We start from the raw sequence: 23,239 nt of genomic DNA, 5'->3' as shown, positions 1-23,239 counted from the left end.
CACTAATTTCTATTCCACAGCGGTAGCATCTGCTTTTGTCTATTTCTTGGGTGAAAAATTGGCTGCAAACTCAGTTCCATTATTTTATGTCATCATATGGATTTATTAATGAAGACTTAAAACCTTACAGCTAAAGGACCACGCAGAGTTATTTTTAAAACTATTGTCTTTTTTTCTCTCCTCTGAGAACCAAACATCATGGACCATGTGGGCAATAAAAATTAATTCAGTCATCCAGAGCTGAATAGGTTAAATTTAGCTGACGACTGCCCACACGAATCACCTAAGCATCAACTCAACAATAAGTTGTTAAAATCGATCAATAAGAGGCTCAGGAATTAGTCACCCAACTTTTAGGTACAGTACAATTTGAAGTAAAATCTAGCGACCACCGATTAGAACCTAAATGATCATATTTCATATATGTCGTCCTACTTATGCCACTATAACACAAACATTGTGAATATAAAGTTTCATTCATAAAATATACAACAGCAATGACTGAAAAAAAATCATGCTATTCTCATTAACATGCAAATAGCTTCATGCTACAGCAGCACAAAGAAGGACTTTGATAAAAAAGATGATGTGAAATTTCAACTGCGGTTTGCCACAAGGCACAAGGGACACTCATAGCCTAGATTTAATCTTTTCTTTTTAAGATCTTCTTTGAGTCACTCTGATATCAAACTGTAACTGGTGATGCAACAGACAAAAGTTGCCTGGTATCCAGTTTCTCTAATCACATCAACAGTAGGTGGCAACTAACTCAACGCTGTGATCTGTCTCTTGGGAGCTTCCCTCACGTGTACGCTTTGTTTGCTGTCATTCTCTTTGTAAAGTGATCCTGCTGTATACAGAATGACCATGCACCTCCACGCTCTTTCTAGTTGTCTAATTTAACTGAACACCAAGAGATTCTAAGTGACCTGAATATGTTCTTGATTCTGTCCCCTGATTTAGATTTGTTGTAATAAAAGATATGCTTATGTGTACTGACTCTTGTTCTATTGCGTTTCTACTTTGGGGTGTGTACTGTCAATATGCAGTATATATAAAGTAATTGGTTTTGAGTATTCCTGAGAAGAAACACTCAACTTGTCAACCTGGAGTCTGTGTTGTTATTGAGAGGTGATAGAATTTTAGATCATTTAACAATTAAGTGACATTGTACAAGGACATACTCACTTCTGTTAGGCTTTGTCTGTGTCGGTTCACAACAAATGACACATGGCCTTCTTCAGCCACTCGGATCCTCAACACTGAGGCACCTACAAGCTGGATCATACCCAGAAAAAAACGCACACTATGGCCAAAAAAGCCATACTCCCCATCACTCATTTGCCACTTCCAATAGTATCCATGGATCCCCAGATGAAACCCATTACCAAAAATATCTAGTCGTCACTTAAAGCATATTTTAAACAAATGTATTTCCATACAGCAACTTCAAACAAGTTTCTCCCATAAAGCTGGGACATACAACCCCTGGCAAAAATTATGGAATCACCAGCCTCGGAGGATGTTCATTCAGTTGTTTAATTTTGTAGAAAAAAAAGCAGATCACAGACATGACACAAAACTAAAGTAATTTCAAATGGCAACTTTCTGGCTTTAAGAAACACTATAAGAAATCAGGAAAAATAATTGTGGCAGTCAGTAACGGTTACTTTTTCAGACCAAGCAGAGGGAAAAAAATATGGACTCACTCAATTCTGAGGAAAAAATTATGGAATCATGAAAAACAAAAGAACGCTCCAACACATCACTAGTATTTTGTTGCACCACATCTGGTTTTATAACAGCTTGCAGTCTATGAGGCATGGACTTAATGAGTGACAAACAGTACTCTTCATCAATCTGGCTCCAACTTTCTCTGATTGCTGTTGCCAGATCAGCTTTGCAGGTTGGAGCCTTGTCATGGACCATTTCTTCAACTTCCACCAAAGATTTTCAATTGGATTAAGATCCGGACTATTTGCAGGCCATGACATTGACCCTATGTGTCTTTTTGCAAGGAATGTTTTCACAGTTTTTGCTCTATGGCAAGATGCATTATCATCTTGAAAAATGATTTCATCATCCTCAAACATCCTTTCAATTGATGAAAAGTGTCCAAAATATCAACGTAAACTTGTGCATTTATTGATGATGTAATGACAGCCATCTCCCCAGTGCCTTTACCTGACATGCAGGCCCATATCATCAATGACTGTGGAAATTTACATGTTCTCTTCAGGCAGTCATCTTTATAAATCTCATTGGAACAGCACCAAACAAAAGTTCCAGCATCATCACCTTGCCCAATGCAGATTCGAGATTCATCACTGAATATGACTTTCATCCAGTCATCCACAGTCCACGATTGCTTTTCCTTAGCCCATTGTAACCTTGTTTTTTTCTGTTTAGGTGTTAATGATGGCTTTTGTTTATGTAAATCCCATTTCCTTTAGGCGGTTTCTTACAGTTCGGTCACAGACATTGACTCCAGTTTCCTCCCATTCATTCCTCATTTGTTTTGTTGTGCATTTTCGATTTTTGAGACATATTGCTTTAAGTTTTCTGTCTTGACACTTTGATGTCTTAATTGGTCTACCAGTATGTTTGCCTTTAACAACCTTCCCATGTTGTTTGTATTTGGTCCAGAGTTTAGACACAGCTGACTGTGAACAACCAACATCTTTTGCAACATTGCGTGATGATTTGCCCTCTTTTAAGAGTTTGATAATCCTCTCCTCTGTTTCAATTGACATCTCTCCTGTTGGAGCCATGATTCATGTCAGTCCACTTGGTGCAACAGCTCACCAAGGTGTGATCACTCCTTTTTAGATGCAGACTAATGTACAGATCTGATTTGATGCAGGTGTTAGTTTTGGGGATGAAAATTTACAGGGTGATTCCATAATTTATTCCTCAGAATTGAGTGAGTCCATATTTTTTTCCCTCTGCTTGGTCTAAAACAGTAACTGTTACTGACTGCCACAATATTTTTCCTGATTCTTATAGTGTTTCTTAAAGCCAGAAAGTTGCCATTTGAAATGACTTTAGTTTTGTGTCATGTCTGTGATCTGCTTTTTTTCTACAAAATTAAACAATTGAATGAACATCCTCTGAGGCTGGTGATTCCATAATTATTGCCAGGGGTTGTATAAGAGCAATTGGTGGAAAAGGTGACTTTTCTGAGGTGAATTTGTCATTGTTCCTAGACTTTGGAAAAGCTGAGAAATGCACGCTGTTAAATTTAGGGAGAAAATAGCTGGACAGCTAGATGAGACCATCCTCACCCCCATCATCTTGTGAGTTTCCAAATTAAAAAGGGTATATAATGCAGATAAACTGTTAAAAATATGGTGACTTTTGGTGCACCAGGTGAACAACAAACAAATAAATAAGCAACTCTGTTTTGCTTATTCAATATCCCACTTCATGTCTGCTATGTGCTGGATGGTTAGTGGATGCTGGGTCATTGATGGATTAGGAGCAGGTGTGCTGTCAGAGAGAGGTGCACAACCATTCCCCGCAGGAATTCATTAAATCAGAGAAATACAACATCCGTTTCTTCTAAAGACAGCAATAACACTGTCATACCTCCATGCAACCCTGAGGAAAGGATTTTGTATGAAGTTAGCCACAAAAGAGAATGGGTGAATGGGATAGATGATGCAGTGAATCGGACAGAATTGAGTGAGAAAGTTTCCACACAGAAATGTATGAAATCGGAGACATAAAGTGCTGTTTTCAAATTAACAGCTGTTACATTCTAAAACTCAAATGATACAGTTATATGAACGCAACCCAAGCTACATGGTTTTGAAGCTATATGTAGCTTGAAATGTGCTTGTTTTTCAGGTGTTTCTTTCATTTCCACAGCCTAGCTATGGTGGCCATCAAGGCCACTATTGCAGATACACTCACAGGCCAGTTTATTAGGTACACCTGTTCCCTTGCTTGTTAACACAAATAGCTAGTCAGCCAATCACATGGCAGCAACTCAATGCATTTAGGCATCTAGACGTGGTGAAGATGACTTGCTGAAGTTCAAACCGAACATCAGAATGAGGAAGAAACAAGATTTAAGTAACTTTTAACATGGCATGGTTTTTGGTGTGAGTATTTCAGAAATTGTTGATATTGTGAGATTTTCACGCACAACCATCTCTAGGGCTTACAGAGAAATGGTCGAAAAAAGAGAAGATGTCCAGTGAGCGGCAGTTGTGTGGATGGAAACGCCTTGGTGATTGTCAGAGCCAAAAGGGGGCACAACCCAGTGTCACCAACCGAACAGTCCCCCTAAAAATCGGTCCCCCCGATGACGTGGTTCACAGATTAACATCTCGTTTCTGCTTCAAACTGCACTCCAGTCATCATCTATCTCAGCGACAGCTATATGAAGCTTTTGTACAACAATCATTTCCACATAAATTCATCATTATTTCATCATAAAAGGCGGCGAAAGCGATCAGAGCGCCACGGCTAAACGAGCTGCAAGCTGATGCGTTCACAGTGTATCGGACATTTCAAAACGTCACAGAATTTCACCTCTTTTCTGCTTAAAACAGCCTCGTTTCTGCTTAAAACTGACTTTAGAATGATTTAAGAGGTTTTACCTTTATCATCTGATGGTTAATAATCCCATTAATCCATTTGATTGCTTTGGGTGAAGAGACTCTGTCTCAGACGTGCTGCTGTGGTCCGAAATGACACATGCACAGCTGCAAAAGGCGGATGGATTTTTAGGGGCGGATCATTCGGTCTGCAACACCGGCATAGCGAGGTGTACCTAACAAAGTGGCCAGTGAGTGTATATAACTAGTATTTACATTAATGTAAATGTTGAAGACATGGTTTGTGTTATGTATTTATGATGAACTATTGGAGATTGTGAGTGAAGGAGATATGGGGCTCCTCTCCACACTGCAAAAATGGTCCCTCTCAAAATAAGACAAATAATCTCAAATCTAGCCAAATTGTCTTGTATTAAAAAAAAAAAAAAATCTGCCAATGGGGTAAGAGAACTTGGTTAGAATTCTCAAAACTAGCAAAATGTCTAGGCACTAAATAATCAAAATGTGCCTTAAAACTAGACAGAATTGCGGGTGAAGGAGATATGGGGCTCCTCTCCACACTGCAAAAATGGTCCCTCTCAAAATAAGACAAATAATCTCAAATCTAGCCAAATTGTCTTCTATTAATAAAAAAAAAAAAAAAAAAAAAAAAAAAAATCTGCCAATGGGGTAAAAGAACTTGGTTAGAATTCTCAAAACTAGCAAAATGTCTAGGCACTGAATAATCAAAATGTGTCTGAAACCTAGACAGAATTCTTATTTTAAGATTAGCCTCTTGCTTGGATGATTTGCCTTTCCTGTTACTGGTAAATACAGCTTGATATTAGCTGGAAAAAACATATTAAGAAAATGTGAGATACATTTTCCAAAATAAGACATTTTGTCTTATGTTAAATAAAGGTTGACAAGATTATTTTTCTATTTAGACAAAAATAAAGTCAAATATTCTTTAAACGTCTTTTTAAACGTTCAATTTTTGCAGTGCATACACACATTATCCATGCTGACTGGTGCTTGTGTACTTGTTTCTGGTCTGTACTCTGAGCTGAGACCTCTCAGGATATCACGTCAGGTTTCTCTTGCAACTTTTCAACATTATACCTGTGAAAATGCAGTTTCTTTAGATTAAGAAGGACTAACCTCTGAGAACCTCTGCACATCCTGCGTTAGGGTCCCCACACGGCTCCAGTTGTAGTAGTTCAAGAACTTGACCACAGCCGGGTTTCACAGCATTGTCCGATGGGACAGTTCGGACGAAATTGGGGGTATTTTTCTTGTCTGCCAGAACGGGGGTCGTTGCAGCAAAGGACAGCTAAAAAAAAAAAGGATATGATAGCATGAGCAATAAACCCAACTGCTGGAATTCACTACTGTTTATAAAAAATAAAAATAAAAAACCCTGCACAATCTACTTTGAGGTTGTAGCATCATGAATCTGTTTACACTTGCTATGGGACAGTGGCTTCTGTCATTTCAGAGTAGAAATCACCTTTGCAAATGAATGTAATTTGGATTCAACCTTTCTTGACATAAAAAGAATATAAATCAGCAAAATGACCTGTAAAACAACAAACAGACAGGCAGACATTAGCTTAGCCTTAATTATGGCTTTAGGCAAATAATAATTGTTATTATTGGCAAGTTTTGACCTGAAAGGGGAATTTTGGAACCATTTCCACAGTGTGCCAAGTTTGATACAAACAGAGTGAAAAAAGGTCAGTTTGACCTTTGACCTATGACCTTGACCCCAATAATTAACCTTTAGTCCAACTGACATTGCCTGGGTAATTCCAGTTGCCACCTCCATAGTGTTGCCAGGTTTGTGGAAATTTGTAGTGAAAAATATGACCCTTGAAAAAAATTTGACCTTTGACCCATGATCATCACCCCGTGATTGACTTTCAGCAAATCTGATTTTACCTGGGTAATTCCAGGACCCATTTACATATGTCTGACACGTTTGGTGAACATGAGAGTGAAAAAATCTCAAATTGACCTTTCACCAGTGACCAGTGACCTTTGCCAAAGCAACCCTCTGCTGAAACTGACCTCTCGCGTGAGTCACTGACCGCGAGACTGCACGAGATTCACAACAGCAAAACAGTGAATGTGCACACCCCTATGGAAGCAAATCTGTTCCATCTGCTATTGAATTTAAAATGCCACAGATTTCTAGAACTCAGTATTTATACATGAACATTATTTATCTGAATGTTTCTCCGAATTAAAGTCTTCAAACTAATTTTCACATTTGTCATTATTCACAATTTCACAATGTATAATACATGTTAAAAAAAAATGAATAAAAAATAATAATATAATAAAAAAATTATACATTTTCAAGTTCCTCAAATTTTATACACCAAACCCTCATGTGACCAATAAAGCATAAACGTGATTGGCTGGATGTCAACTGCTTTTGCTTTAGTTCCTGGATGTTTAATCTGAAATTTATATGGCATTTTGGCATATGAATTTATCTTATCAAATTTAAGCATCTTGAATATCCCAGTTTGTTATTTGAATTTTTTTAAACTTGTATTTTTGACTCTGAACTTTTCAAAAAAGTGAAAGTAAAAAGGAAAAACAGTTTGCAAATATAAATATAGATACACGATATAAATACAAGACATATTGATCAATACTGGTTTACTGGCTACTACAGTTCCTCTCATTCCTGACCCCTCTCTTCCTGTTACTCCTCCTGAGTGAGGAGTTGTACAGTCATATGGCCTGAGGGACAGTTGGTTTCCTTGGGTCGGTGTTTGGGATCATTGTCTTGCTGAGATGTCCTCGTTTCATCTTCATCATCCTGGTAGATTTCTTTATTCTTCTTATTGTTAAAAATGTCTGTACACTTTTCCATTCCTCCTTCCGCCTTAGTATGAATTTTGCCAGTGCCATATGCTGGAAAAACAGCTCCACACGATGATGTTCCCACCTCCAAACTTTACTGTTGGTATGGGGTTTTTTTGGCTGTGCACTGCCATTTGACCTCCAAACATGGAGTGTATTTTGGCATCCAAAGAGTTCAATTTTGGTCTCATTTGACCAGACTATATTCTCCCAATATTTCGTAGACTTGTCTAAATGTTGCTGCCAGCAACTTTAAACAAGCTTCAACACGATTTTTGTCAGCAATGGAGTCATGCGTGAGCATGCACACAGGCCATGGCAGCAGAGTGCATTACTTACTGTTTTCTTTGAAACAATTCCACCTGCTAATTCCAGGTCTTTCTGAAGCTCTCCACAAGTGGCCCTCGGCTATTGGACAACTCTTCTGATAATTCTTTTCACTCCTCTTTTATAAATCATGTGAGGAGCACCTGGTCGTGGCTGGTTTATGGTGAAATGATGTTCTCTCCAATTCAGAAGTTTAGAAATCCTAATGTAACCAATGCCATCAGTATGGTTTGCAACAATAAGGTTGTGAGGATCTTGAGATAGTTCTTTGTTTTCATCTATCATGAGATATTTCACTGTATGACACCTTGGTAGTGATACATCTTTTTATAGGCCATCAGCTGGGACTGAACCAACTGATATTAATTTGCTCTGACAAGGGGCAGGATTGCTTTCTAATTATGATAGATGTCAGCTGTGTCTTGGCTTTCCATGCTTTTTTCCCCACTTCCTTTTCTTCAGGTGTTCAATACTTTCTCTCTGAGTAATTTCGCACTAACTGATGGACATCTATGGCTTGGATTTCTTTATACGTTTCGGTTACTTGGGTTGTTACTGACACCTGGTAGAAATTTCTTTTCCAGTAGCACCTTTACAAATATATTTACTGATTTAAAAAATGGTGACATGTTCAATACTTATTTTACCCACTCATTTGGTTTTATTTTGGGGCTGTGCCACAATCCTTTTGTCAACTTCAGCAACTCTTTTAAAGAATAAATCTTTGCATCTCTATGCACGTGCAACGCTGCATGCAACAACCACTCCACAATTGCATTTCCCATCATTTCCACCCCACCCTTCATTTGTCATTTCTTTGCTAATCAAATTCCCTCTCACTCTCTTCCACTCTGCAGCACATTTTTCCACAACTGTAAACAATTTTCTCAAGAGGCAAAACAGTTGTAATTAATTTCTGCATTAAGATTCCAGTTTACAAGTCTGAATAGTGTATCAACCATTAAAAAACGTGAACACTTTAATGCTTGTTCTCAACCTTAAATGACTGTTATTGACATTATTTTTACTTGTATTAATACAGCAATTATTGTTTCGTAAGCAAAACCAGCTTTAACCTGGCACACGCATAATGACCGGAGCAGAAAAATGTAATAAATGTTTAAAGATGTTTGCACAGAGCCTAACTAAGAGTAGCTGAGCTGAGGAAAAGCACTGTGCTCTAGTTTCGGTGTCCCCTCTGTGTTAATTTAATGAGCGATATGAATCACTGCAGGGTTAATTACATCCTTGGTAGAGATTAAGCAGAACTTGTGATTCATGATAGTGATCAACACCAGCATATTATAATTCTGACTGAGACCAAAAGGTACAACAGTGTATTTCCTAAAATACACAGAAGCTTTTAGGAGTTCAAGCACCTCCTAACTTTAGGGATAACTGCAATCTTTACATGAACTTATTATACAGATGTGGTAATTATTAATGGCAGTTCCACAACGCTTATTTTGAGAATGAAAGTCTCTGCTTCAGACAGTATGTTTTGCTTGATTTGATGATGTGTGTTAACGATGAAACTGACAACTGCTTCAAGAAGGGTCAGCAATCTGTTGGTTTCTGTTTCGACCAATTATCTCACCAGATGCATGGTGGAACAGTGGTGTCCCCTCTTGTCTCATAGCAAAAAGGTCTTCAGTTCAACTTTACCAATGCCCAATTCCTTTCTGTATGGAATTTCTTTCTCCAAGTGGATCTGGATGTGCATCAGGAAGGACATCCAGTGTTTATCAAAAACACATTGTGCCAAATATATAAGAGATTCATTGTGGTGACCACAAGCAAACAGAAGCAATCAAAAGTAGAAGTAGAAGAATCATCTTGGCAGGTCATTTTTCACTGAGCTACCTCACTCAACCAAAATAGTGACATAGAAGAAATCATCTCCTGAGAGGTTCTATTTTAACAAAAACCTGCATACTGATGGCCCAAAGCGGCCAATCCCCCGCTGCACACAGGTTCCTTATGATGATGAAAATTTACTCAAAGTACCACCTTTTAAATGTTTATTAACCATTTTGGGTGACTGGCATCCAAGTCAAGGACTTGTCTTTTTCAGATGAAAAAAACTGTTTATCCAAATCAACTTCATTCACAAAGTCATCAGGGTTTGTGGTGAATCTACTATGAGAAGAACAAGAAGGAGAAATATTGCAAATCCTATATAGGTTTGAAGTCCACCAGGTTCCATGGCATCAGTGAATACCCCAAGATGGATCATCAGTCCATCACAGGTTACTTCCCCGGCCAAGGCTGGTACCCATTTCCAGATGAGTTGACTGAGACAATGCAGATGAAGATTCTTGCCAAGAACAAAGAGAGCCAGTGTGGATGAGAATTCCACCAAAAATTCACACATTGTTAGACCATCTCCAATCTCACTGAACTTCCTGCTCAGAAGAAGGATGTCTAAAAGGGAGATGAACTCAGTGCCAGAGTCAGGAGGCCACCGTGGGTCCAGTAACTTCAAAGTGCCATCTCATAGACTACAACGATTAGTTACACAGCGAAACAACCATCCGTTCAATATTACTGCCAACTACTACTACTGATCCAAAATCATCATCCATCCATCCATCCAGATAGATAGATAGACATAGACAGACAGACAGATAAGGAGAAAATCTATCAAATGTATAATGTGTGTATCAACAAATATGCATTTTGCCAAATCTTATGACATTCACGGAACTAAGTGCTTTTCTGCATGTTGTCTGAATTTAGATTATCTGATGTGATCAACCATTTTTAATTAAATACATCACCTAGAATACATTCAGACCTCTCTAAGAAATTCAACCCTACAGGTCAGTCCATGTATGCTAGCTCCATTTTGTGAGAACTGTGAATTTAGACAGCAAAGAGGCTTGTCTTTATCTGACTGTGAACAGTGTTTTTCCAAGCCAAAGCCAAAAATAGTTGAATGATATCACACGTATGAAAGTAGTGGCTTATGTAAGAGGTTTTTAAAGGAGGCCAAACCAATTAGGACAGCCTTTTCTGAAGAATCCAACTTCAGTGTCAGATTTACACATGCAGTTGACACCTACATATGGAACAAACAGATCACACACACACACACACACACACACACACTCTGCATTCACCAAAACGGCCTGCTTCCCTTTGTCAGTGGAAAACAGTAGCAATGGGCTCCAGGCAACCTCTCACTCTCTTCTCACTACAAGGTCAACAAAGCTCTTGGTAATACTAATGAGGACGCCTATGGCCTCACTTGAACAGAAGGTGTATGTGAAGCATGAAGGGAATCAATGGTATCACAGTTAGTCCACTTAAACATGCTGACTGAAAGTACAGCTGTTTCTCTACTGGGACGTCTTCAAGTCTCAATAAAAGTGGCTTTATGCTTAGATATCAACAGAAAGTGCAGAATGAGAGGCACAGAAGGTTTATTGATGATTCACCCCATGGATCACATTTCATGATACTTAAAGGGCCTTAAAGACTTAGAGAGTAGAGGATTTTTCATCATAGGCCCTTTTTTACTTTTTTGTTTGACAATGATAAGTGGCCCAGTACTAAATAAGAACACTAACACCATCAAGAACTAATTAGGAATACAGCTGAAGCCTGTGAGGCAAGTTAACATAATCACATTACGCCTAATCCACTTGACCCCTTAAACAAGCAAAACTGCCAATAAAAGGGTTTAGTAGCATGGAGAGGTACAAATGCATGGTTTCCTCAACATCTGCCAAAAACGAAAACTTAAAAACACCAGATTATGCAAGTACAGGCAGCTACTTACCTTAGCCATCTTCTGATTTGGCAATGCTCCTGTCTACTAAGTCAATACAAGTTGATTGCCGATGAGGGGGTCTTTCCCAGTGTAAGCAGGAGAATGAGCCCCTTGTCAACAATCAACTTGCATGGACTTAGGGAAGAGCAATGTCACCAAATGGGACCTCAGTTGAAAAATGCTTGAGTTCCCCTATAAAAGTGAAAGTTGATCATACTGCTACTACTATTCAAATGTTCCAAACCAATTTTATCAACCGGTTCTTTATGTTTTCCTAAAAGTTACAGCAGTTAGCAATGAGCACAGTAAACTCACAGTCCTTTGGATAAAATTATAATGAGTTCATGATTGTTTACTATTAAACTTTCCATCGAAAGAGTTGAATTTGGTTCATCTTTGACTGCATTACAACATATTTTTAAAACCAAGGTAGGCTTGGGTTGCTCACTCAGTGAGACATAAATCCAGATGATAACGTCTTTTCATTTCTATCTTCTGCTGCTTTCCTGCCTGATCAAACAGGTATATAGTGACATTGACTTGGAGTCAATGCGGCATAAATGAATGGCAGTATACCTTACAAATTTTCCAAGCAAAAACTGAAAAAGAAATAAAGAAGATGCAAGAGTGCGTCTAATCACACTGACAGCACTGATCGAACAGCATTGATTGGTCCTAGTGGGACGGCTTCGCAATAGGATACTTTGGTGCTAATTGCGTGTTTGGCCTTTGAATAATGAAGTGGCAAGTGTGGGCAAGTCAGGAAAAAAAATGGCACATGAATATCATGTGTCAGTGATTTGCTCATCACTTTCTTACAGTAAAGGTGAAAATGGCAACAGCACTGATTTGAATATGGCAAACACACAAAAACTAGACATAGAAAATAATTTACATATATTTGTGTTTATAATTTTAAAAAGATGCAATACATTTGTATCAAGCAAATTGTAAAAAAAAAAAAAAAAAAAAACAGTTTATCTCCATTGTAAAATTAATAATATTGGTTCATAAGCAATTTCTTTTTCCATAGGGAAGTTTGAATTTTAATATTGATGAAATAATGAATCACACCACAAAGGAAAGGAAGGTGTTTTTTTATTTACACAGTGACTGCTGATTAAATCAGAGGAACAACTATTTGCATTGATATATTAAAAGCCAAGTGACCTCTGTGTATGTGTTTGTGTGCATGCTCGTGTATGAATTCGATCACAGAGAAACTGGGGAGAGCTGACATTTGCTGTTTGGTGTGCTTATGTATTTTGGGTCAAGGATGAATGCTGCAAAAATGGAAAGTTGATAAGACTAATATTTTTGGAGATATTAGGCATTCATGACTTGCCATTGTTATGTGTAAACACAGCATTAGGAAGTGGGAGGAAACACTGAGACAGAAATGAGAAATATTCATGAAATGGCATTTTTTTTTTTTTTTGATAGATTTAATAAATATTCATCAGTTATTCCACCAATCATTTCAAAGCCAGCACATTTTATTTCGAGACCATTAATGTACTGTACCTGACTCACACATAGGGATTCATTGGATTTACAACCTTGTAAACCTTGTAATGTTATGGCATAACTTCAAAAGAATATAAAAAAAAACTTTAGATGTTCAATATAGCCATTTTATCTGCACCTTCAGTCCCAACACATTAAGGCCATCTATCTTGCCAAAGCCCTGGGACCTCATATAGTGTAATAGCTTAGATAAAAGCAATGCTGCTGATCAGAAAGCAGAGAAGAGGTCTCAGAGTTTATTCAATGTTCACGGGAAGCATTTGGTACCCTGTGGGAGCACCCAGCTTGAGCAGCAGCACTAAGGGAGAATCTTTGGAACCCACATCGCCCATATCCAAAAGACATTAGCACATGGATGGAGAAAGAAAAAAGGATGGATATCACAAACAGACTATAGAGGAAAGGTGTGAGCGGCAGAATAGCGATAATATGGTTCAGATAAGGAACTGGAGACAAGATGGAGGGTGTGGAGACAAACATACAAACTGAATGGCATGAAGATGTAAAGACGTGGAATTTCACTGCTGTTCTTCAACAAACACCCACTGCAGGGTATATACTGTATAAAAAATACAACAGACTAAGTGTAGTAGCTTTAGATGCACACAATGGTACAATGCCATTGAGGATAACACAGAACATCAAATGCAATTTGGTATGTGCGCATATATCACTCTGACATTTGCTGGATCTTATAACAGTCATGCTAAGGCACGTTGTTGACGACATGTCCCATGGTTCAACATTTTGGTGTGAAATGCAATGCAGCCGGACAAAGAAGGTTAAAAGTTTGTGATTAAATGGACTGCCTTGATATAGCGCTTTTCAATCTGCATCAGACGCTCAAAGCGCTTTACACATCAGTGCACATCATGCATCGGTGCATTCACCCCAGTGTCAGGCTGCTGGCAGGCAAGGCACCCACTATACACCGGGAGCAACTAGGGGATTAAGGACCTTTCTCAAGGGCCCTTAGTGATTTTCCAGTCAGGCTGGGATTTGAACTGAGGATCCTCTGGTCTCAAGCCCAACACTTAACCAATAGACCATCACCTCCCCTTGTGACTGATATTTGTGATGGCAGAAACTGTCATGTTCATGTCTAATCACTGTCTGTACAGCTTTTATTTTGTCACGTCTGGTTCTTGTTCATTTCTTTATCTTTATTTCCTGTTTTATTTTGATACTTCCTTTCAGTGTTGGTTTCTGTACCTTTCTTGCTGTGCCCTTTCTTTGCTGTTCCTTATTGTTCTAATTACTATCTAGTATATTTAAACCATTCTCACTGGTGCTGTAGCGCTAGATTATCAAGTTTACAAGTCTGATTTCTCAAGTTTGATTTCCTCATATCGACCCACACTGTCTCCCTGTGTTTCCTGAGTCTTTCACTCATATGTGCACCCATGGGTGTGTTGGTTTTAACAAGAAATGTCTTCAGGTGCAGTTTTGGTTGATTGCTATTGCGAGGAGTCAGAAAAAGATTGTGTCATAGACGACTAAAAATTCTAAAGTCATGCTCAGAGTTGTTCTGCTTTTCATATGGTACAATATTCAGATACGACCTTCATAGGCGGGTTCACAATACATGTATATTCTGCTTGAATGCACCATAAAACTGAATTAAATGCAACCATCAGACAAAAGAAAAGTAAATACTCATGGAAAATACAAAACTTCCCCTTACTGTTTCACTGCTTCACCTCAGAGATCTTTAGATTACATTAGATTATATTAAATTAGATTAGATAGACCTTTATTAAGCCCTTGTGAAGACTCCCTCAGGGAAATTGAGGTTCCAGCAGCATTGTATAGCAGCACACAGGGTAAAAAGCACACAGAGTATCAAAAGTGAAGGTAAAAAACAAACACAAATATAAATACACAAATATAAATACCAGAGTACCAGATCTCCATGGTGGACCTAAACTGCTGTTGTCTGACCTTTCAACCTTCCCTCATGGGTTTTAACATCCTGTGTGAGCATTCAGTCATGCATGCACCACTACTGTGCTGCTGCTGTCAAAGGTGACTAACAATTACTGTAACCTCCCCCATGCAGACGTCTCACATCTCTCACATTTTTTTTTCCAGAAAGAGCCCCTCAAAGTGAAGTGCCATCACAGGCAGAAGATAAATGTACAGAGAAAGTTAGACTATAAAAGAGGCAAGTAAGAAACAGCAACCAGCTAAACCATAAAGAAAACCGACATCATAGAAGTGTATTAAAGCAAACAAAGCTCCAGTCATTCGTCATCGTTATTATACATTAATCATGGCAAACGTTTGAAGCCAAGCACATGTTAGCTATAATGCTGAGTCTTTAAGGCTCATGTTTGTAAAACAGCAGCTAATCAATCAATAACTGATGGCTGCTCATCTCATTTGAGTCATCACACTCAAGCTAACTATCTGTCAGAGAAATACTGACACCTTCAAATGCCCTACTTCTGAAAAGAAAAATAGAGAACCCTACCTTGAGGATGTATGGTGCATGGACTAAAAAGCAGAATGCAAAACCCCTCAGGAGATGTCCAAGTGCTTGTTGCAATCCTATGGGGTGTTTACACTGAGTGCAAAGGTGGGTGCAGAACGCAAAGGAATTGGGTGTATCTGATTCATTATTAATGGCCGTGTTATTGGCAAATCCATGAAATCAACCAGAGTGTCACTTGTCATACTGGAGTATAAGGGGGGCATTGCTGTCTTAATGAATGGACAGAAGTGAAAAGTGCAGAGGTTTCTGGTGAGGAAAATGATTTGCACAAACAGGGCGAGTGAGAAACAGCTGGCAAAAAAGACATAATGCCAAAAGTTGCTGTGACAGTTGCATTAACACCTATGTGAACACTGTGTTCTTCAACGGTTTTTTAAACCACCTTGTGAAGACTGTCAGCTGGATTTTGAGATGTATCTCCCACATGCAGATCAACCAGCTGTACACAGTGCTTTTCAAGGTGAGTTGAGAGCTGAGTGTCTGTGGACTGTGATGCAGTTGGAGTGATGTTTCTTTGTCTATTATAAGGTTGGAGTGTGAGGAGTGTTTATAATGTCTTTTTGTCTCAAAGCACGGGTTGCTATGCATTATAATTTTGTATTATCAGCACATATATTTTAGTTTTATTCTGGACTGCCTGTGAAAAATGATTCCTCCCATATTTCTACACCCAATCACCACATAGCCCCAGGTATGGAAACGAAGAAAGGCAGTGATAAAATATGAAACAAGCCAATCAATCAATCAATTTTATTTATATAGCGCCAAATCACAACAAACAGTTGCCCCAAGGCGCTTTATATTGTAAGGCAAGGCCATACAATAATTACGTAAAAACCCCAATGGTCAAAACGACCCCCTGTGAGCAAGCACTTGGTGACAGTGTGAAGGAAAAACTCCCTTTTAACAGGAAGAAACCTCCAGCAGAACCAGGCTCAGGGAGGGGCAGTCTTCTGCTGGGACTGGTTGGGGCTGAAGGAGAGAACCAGGAAAAAGACATGCTGTGGAGGGGAGCAGAGATCAATCACTAATGATTAAATGCAGAGTGGTGCATACAGAGCAAAAAGAGAAAGAAACACTCAGTGCATCATGGGAACCCCCCAGCAGTCTAAGTCTATAGCAGCATAACTAAGGGATGGTTCAGGGTCACCCGATCCAGCCCTAACTATAAGCTTTAGCAAAAAGGAAAGTTTTAAGCCTAATCTTAAAAGCAGAGAGGGTGTCTGTCTCCCTGATCCAAATTGGGAGCTGGTTCCACAGGAGAGGAGCCTGAAAGCTGAAGGCTCTGCCTCCCATTCTACTCTTACAAACCCTAGAAACTACAAGTAAGCCTGCAGTCTGAGAGCGAAGCGCTCTATTGGGGTGATATGGTACTATGAGGTCCCTAAGATAAGATGGGACCTGATTATTCAAAACCTTATAAGTAAGAAGAAGAATTTTAAATTCTATTCTAGAATTAACAGGAAGCCAATGAAGAGAGGCCAATATGGGTGAGATATGCCCTCTCCTTCTAGTCCCCGTCAGTACTCTAGCTGCAGCATTTTGAATTAACTGAAGGCTTTTCAGGGAACTTTTAGGACAACCTGATAATAATGAATTACAATAGTCCAGCCTAGAGGAAATAAATGCATGAATTAGTTTTTCAGCATCACACTGAGACAAGACCTTTCTAATTTTAGAGATATTGCGTAAATGCAAAAAAGCAGTATTACATATTTGTTTAATATGCGCTTTGAATGACATATCCTGATCAAAAATGATTCCAAGATTTCTCACAGTATTACTAGAGGTCAGGGTAATGCCATCCAGAGTAAGGATCTGGTTAGACACCATGTTTCTAAGATTTGTGGGGCCAAGTACAATAACTTCAGTTTTATCTGAGTTTAAAAGCAGGAAATTAGAGGTCATCCATGTCCTTATGTCTGTAAGACAATCCTGCAGTTTAGCTAATTGGTGTGTGTCCTCTGGCTTCATGGATAGATAAAGCTGGGTATCATCTGCGTAACAATGAAACTTTAAGCAATGGCGTCTAATAATACTGCCTAAGGGAAGCATGTATAAAGTGAATAAAATTGGTCCTAGCACAGAACCTTGTGGAACTCCATAATTAACCTTAGTCTGTGAAGAAGATTCCCCATTTACATGAACAAATTGTAATCTATTAGATAAATATGATTCAAACCACCGCAGCGCAGTGCCTTTAATACCTATGGCATGCTCTAATCTCTGTAATAAAATTTTATGGTCAACAGTATCAAAAGCAGCACTGAGGTCTAACAGAACAAGCACAGAGATGAGTCCACTGTCTGAGGCCATAAGAAGATCATTTGTAACCTTCACTAATGCTGTTTCTGTACTATGATGAATTCTAAAACCTGACTGAAACTCTTCAAATAGACCATTCCTCTGCAGATGATCATTTAGCTGTTTTACAACTACCCTTTCAAGAATTTTTGAGAGAAAAGGAAGGTTGGAGATTGGCCTATAATTAGCTAAGATAGCTGGGTCAAGTGATGGCTTTTTAAGTAATGGTTTAATTACTGCCACCTTAAAAGCCTGTGGTACATAGCCAACTAATAAAGATAGATTGATCATATTTAAGATCGAAGCATTAAATAATGGTAGGGCTTCCTTGAGCAGCCTGGTAGGAATGGGGTCTAATAGACATGTTGATGGTTTGGATGAAGTAACTAATGAAAATAACTCAGACAGAACAATCTGAGAGAAAGAGTCTAACCAAATACCGGCATCACTGAAAGCAGCCAAAGATAACGATACGTCTTTGGGATGGTTATGAGTAATTTTTTCTCTAATAGTTAAATTTTATTAGCAAAGAAAGTCATGAAGTCATTACTAGTTAAAGTTAAAGGAATACTCGGCTCAATAGAGCTCTGACTCTTTGTCAGCCTGGCTACAGTGCTGAAAAGAAACCTGGGGTTGTTCTTATTTTCTTCAATTAGTGATGAGTAGTAAGATGTCCTAGCTTTACGGAGGGCTTTTTTATAGAGCAACAGACTCTTTTTCCAGGCTAAGTGAAGATCTTCTAAATTAGTGAGACGCCATTTCCTCTCCAACTTACGGGTTATCTGCTTTAAGCTGCGAGTTTGTGAGTTATACCACGGAGTCAGGCACTTCTGATTTAAAGCTCTCTTTTTCAGAGGAGCTACAGCATCCAAAGTTGTCTTCAATGAGGATGTAAAACTATTGACGAGATACTCTATCTCACTTACAGAGTTTAGGTAGCTACTCTGCACTGTGTTGGTATATGGCATTAGAGAACATAAAGAAGGAATCATATCCTTAAACCTAGTTACAGCGCTTTCTGAAAGACTTCTAGTGTAATGAAACTTATTCCCCACTGCTGGGTAGTCCATCAGAGTAAATGTAAATGTTATTAAGAAATGATCAGACAGAAGGGAGTTTTCAGGGAATACTGTTAAGTCTTCAATTTCCATACCATAAGTCAGAACAAGATCTAGGATATGATTAAAGTGGTGGGTGGACTCATTTACATTTTGAGCAAAGCCAATTGAGTCTAATAATAGATTAAATGCAGTGTTGAGGCTGTCATTCTCAGCATCTGTGTGGATGTTAAAATCGCCCACTATAATTATCTTATCTGAGCTAAGCACTAAGTCAAACAAAAGTTCTGAAAATTCACAGAGAAGCTCACAGTAACGACCAGGTGGACGATAGATAATAACAAATAAAACTGGTTTTTGGGACTTCCAATTTGGATGGACAAGACTAAGAGTCAAGCTTTCAAATGAATTAAAGCTCTGTCTGGGTTTTTGATTAATTAATAAGCTGGAATGGAAGATTGCTGCTAATCCTCCGCCTCGGCCTGTGCTACGAGCGTTCTGGCAGTTAGTGTGACTCAGGGGTGTTGACTCATTTAAACTAACATATTCATCCTGCTGTAACCAGGTTTCTGTAGGGAAGAATAAATCAATATGTTGATCAATTATTATATCATTTACTAACAGGGACTTAGAAGAGAGAGACCTAATGTTTAATAGACCACATTTAACAATGCAGTTGAAGGTGCTATATTATTTTTTCTTTTTGAATTTTTATGCTTAAATAGATTTTTGCTGGTTATTGGTGGTCTGGGAGCAGGCACCGTCTCTACGGGGATGGGGTAATGAGGGGATGGCAGGGGGAGAGAAGCTGCAGAGAGGTGTGTAAGACTACAACTCTGCTTCCTGGTCCCAACCCTGGATAGTCACGGTTTGGAAGATTTGAGAAAATTGGCCAGATTTCTAGAAATGAGAGCTGCTCCATCCAAAGTGGGATGGATGCCATCTCTCCTAACAAGACCAGGTTTTCCCCAGAAGCTTTGCCAATTATCTATGAAGCCCACCTCATTTTTTGGACACCACTCAGACAGCCAGCAATTCAGGGAGAACATGCGGCTAAACATGTCACTCCCGGTCCGATTGGGGAGGGGCCCAGAGAAAACTACAGAGTCCGACATTGTTTTTGCAAAGTTACACACCGATTCAATGTTAATTTTAGTGACCTCCGATTGGCGTAACCGGGTGTCATTACTGCCGACGTGAATTACAATCTTACCAAATTTACGCTTAGCCTTAGCCAGCAGTTTCAAATTTCCTTCAATGTCGCCTGCTCTGGCCCCCGGAAGACAATTGACTATGGTTGCTGGTGTCGCTAACTTCACATTTCTCAAAACAGAGTCGCCAATAACCAGAGTTTGATCCTCAGCGGGCGTGTCGCCGAGTGGGGAAAAACGGTTAGAAATGTGAACGGGTTGGCGGTGTACACGGGGCTTCTGTTTAGGACTACGCTTCCTCCTCACAGTCACCCAGTCGGCCTGCTTTCCCGGCTGCTCGGGATCTGCCAGAGGGAAACTAACGGCGGCTAAGCTACCTTGGTCCGCACCGACTACAGGGGCCTGGCTAGCTGTAGAATTTTCCACGGTGCGGAGCCGAGTCTCCAATTCGCCCAGCCTGGCCTCCAAAGCTACGAATAAGCTACACTTATTACAAGTACCATTACTGCTAAAGGAGGCCGAGGAATAACTAAACATTTCACACCCAGAGCAGAAAAGTGCGGGAGAGACAGGAGAAGCCGCCATGCTAAACTGGCTAAGAGCTAGTAGCTGTGCTAAAATAGCGGATTCCTAAAAACACACAAAGTGAATAATGTGTAAATAATTTAGAGGTGATTTAGCAGAGGGAGTGCTTTAGTTAAGGCACGTGAAGATTACACTGTGAAACAAATCGTTATCTAGTTAACTAGATCAATCTAACTGCACAGATTAAACAGCTAACAGATACAGAAAAACACCGCTGTGCTCCGGAACAGGAAGTGATACAATACCGCAGTGAGAGCCAACCACCAGTAGAGGCAAGCAAGAGCAAAAAAGCTCCCAAAAGCCAGAGTTACTAAAGTTTTTTTTACTTGTTTTTTTTTTCCTGTTTCTCCTTTTTTTCTTTTTTTACCTCTTTCAATAAAAAAAAAAAACTTCCTCTTGTTTTTCACACATTTACACAGCTGCTTATCCCATGAAGGATCCCATCATGCAACACAATTTACGCACTTAATCCTCTGCCTGCTGCCATGGATAATTACTTCAAATAACAGTATAACGTTTTTTCCATTAGTTATTCCTTTAATTCTGTGATTATTTTTGTATTCAATTCAGTTTCATATTTCTAATATTGTCAGGGTGTATGTGTGTGGAGAACCCATTAATGTAAGGTGTGTAGGAGTGCTTGACTCTAAAAATACCAAAATAATTACTGTGCTCAATGCGCTGAACTTTCAACCTGCATTTTGGTGGTCAAACCAGGACGTTGAATATGTCAAATACATGGGGGGGGGGGGGGGGCACTTGCATTGCGTAGTGCACCACTCTGAACATGGTTGAACACAGGAGTCTGAATATTATTCAAGCATTAACAATTGTTAGCAGTAACAATGTGGAAAATAGCAGCAAGTGAAATAGCTTCACCTAATTTTAATTCATTGCCAAATAAATAAATGCTTATGCAACACGTATGCTGCCCATAAGAACAATGAACACAACTGTAAGTTGATTTTTAGATTTTCAGCCCATTTTATTTTTGAAAAAAAATTAACTTCTCAAATTAATAAACAGTCGAGACCTTGCCGAACATTCGAGCAGCTTTTTTTTTTTTTTTTTTTTGCATCTAGTAGATGATCTGTGCACAACAGAAGCTGTTGCCACAAGGACTCTGGGAGAGAGAAGCCTGTAAGAGAGGACGCCACCTCTCCTTCCCTTCTATTCGTCATGTGACCATCTGTCCACAGGCTGTCCTTGAAGGATGGAGATGAGTTGCACTGAAGCATCGCTATCACGTACAAGATCGGTAAAAGCTTTTTGATTACTGACGCAGGTGTGGTGCAGTATCGGACAGATGCTGACAGCTGAGGATGTGAAATGACAGGAAAGGATCTGACGCACATTAAAGATTCAGAAAATCAGTTATTACTAACGCAGAGACGTGAGCATGTTCAGGCCTGAAAGGATGTAGGAAATAATTTCATTTCACCACGTGGGACTGTTCTCCTGTTGCAAGACTGATCTTTGGGTTTTCCATGTTCACAGTCAGATACTGTAGTATGACTAAGAAATCAGTGCATGCTCAGGGGGAGATGGGATCATGGACGCTGTGACTGATGGCATTCGGTTGCCGAGCTCCACAAATATTCTATTTATAAACTTGAGATTTGATACTGTAACCTGAAATCTTGCTGTGCTCCCTGCTGCTGCCACTTGGCTGGCAATGAATGATTAATGAGCAGAAACCGAACGGTTGAAACCGTCATCGTCATTCTCTCCCCGCCCTCACTCATCATTCCATCATTCCATCTACTCCTCTCAACACTCATTGCATTGTCAATGCACTGCAGTGCATCAGTTTGTATTGATGCAAACGTGCCGCAAAACTGTCCATCTTAATAAGACCAGTGTGCCGCTGCACTCAAAAAACTGACTCATTGGATTCAATTTCGATCTAATAAATATATGTACACTCAAAAAATGGCTCTTTGGATGAACTCAATTCAATTATGTGCAGGATTTCCATCTAATAAATATATGTAGCCCCAACTCAAATAAAACACATCAACGCAAGATAATGTCATTTAATTTAGCTGGGACTACATATATTTATTAGATGGAATCTAATCCAGTAAGTCAGTTTTTTGAGTGTATCACTCAAACAAATAAGTCATTGGATGAACTCAATTCAATTATGGGCAGGATTTCCATCTAATAAATATATGTAGTCCCAACTAAATTCAATTAAATTATCTTGCATGAATGTGCTTTATTTGAGTTGGGGCAACATATATTTATTAGATGGAAATCCTGCTCATAACTGAATTGAGTTCACCCAGTGCATCAGTTTTTTTGAGTGCAGTTCCAACTAAATTAAATTATTTTACATGGATGTGCTTTATTTGAGTTGGGGCTACATATATTTATTAACTGGAAATCCTGCACAAAAATTGAATTGAGTTCATCCAGCGAGTTATTTTTTGAGTGTGTTTCAGTTGCAGTATCAATTAAATTTATAATGAAATGTCGCTCCACTAAATAATGTGTACGTGCATTGCTCTGATTTTTACTTTTTCCACTGTGCTCAAAATGGAACTTGAACTTTGACCTGCCTGCAGATAACGTGACATGTGCACAACCAAACT

The 23,239-nt window shown here is 39.0% G+C and overlaps 1 protein-coding gene across 1 annotated transcript in view; it reads right to left on the bottom strand.

Moving 5' to 3' along the window:
- Positions 1–23,239, bottom strand: part of gabbr2 (gamma-aminobutyric acid (GABA) B receptor, 2) — a 488,893-nt gene that overhangs the window by 248,833 nt on the left and 216,821 nt on the right. Inside the window, 2 exon segments of the mRNA XM_034160116.1 lie at positions 5,706–5,789; positions 5,791–5,877. Of these exon segments, the coding sequence (XP_034016007.1) occupies positions 5,706–5,789; positions 5,791–5,877 (171 nt within the window).

Source organism: Thalassophryne amazonica, chromosome 20, assembly GCF_902500255.1.
Source record: "Thalassophryne amazonica chromosome 20, fThaAma1.1, whole genome shotgun sequence".
Classification (NCBI taxonomy): Eukaryota; Metazoa; Chordata; class Actinopteri; order Batrachoidiformes; family Batrachoididae; genus Thalassophryne; species Thalassophryne amazonica.
Note: the sequence above shows the minus strand (reverse complement) of the source record. Positions and strands in the feature narration are given on the sequence as shown.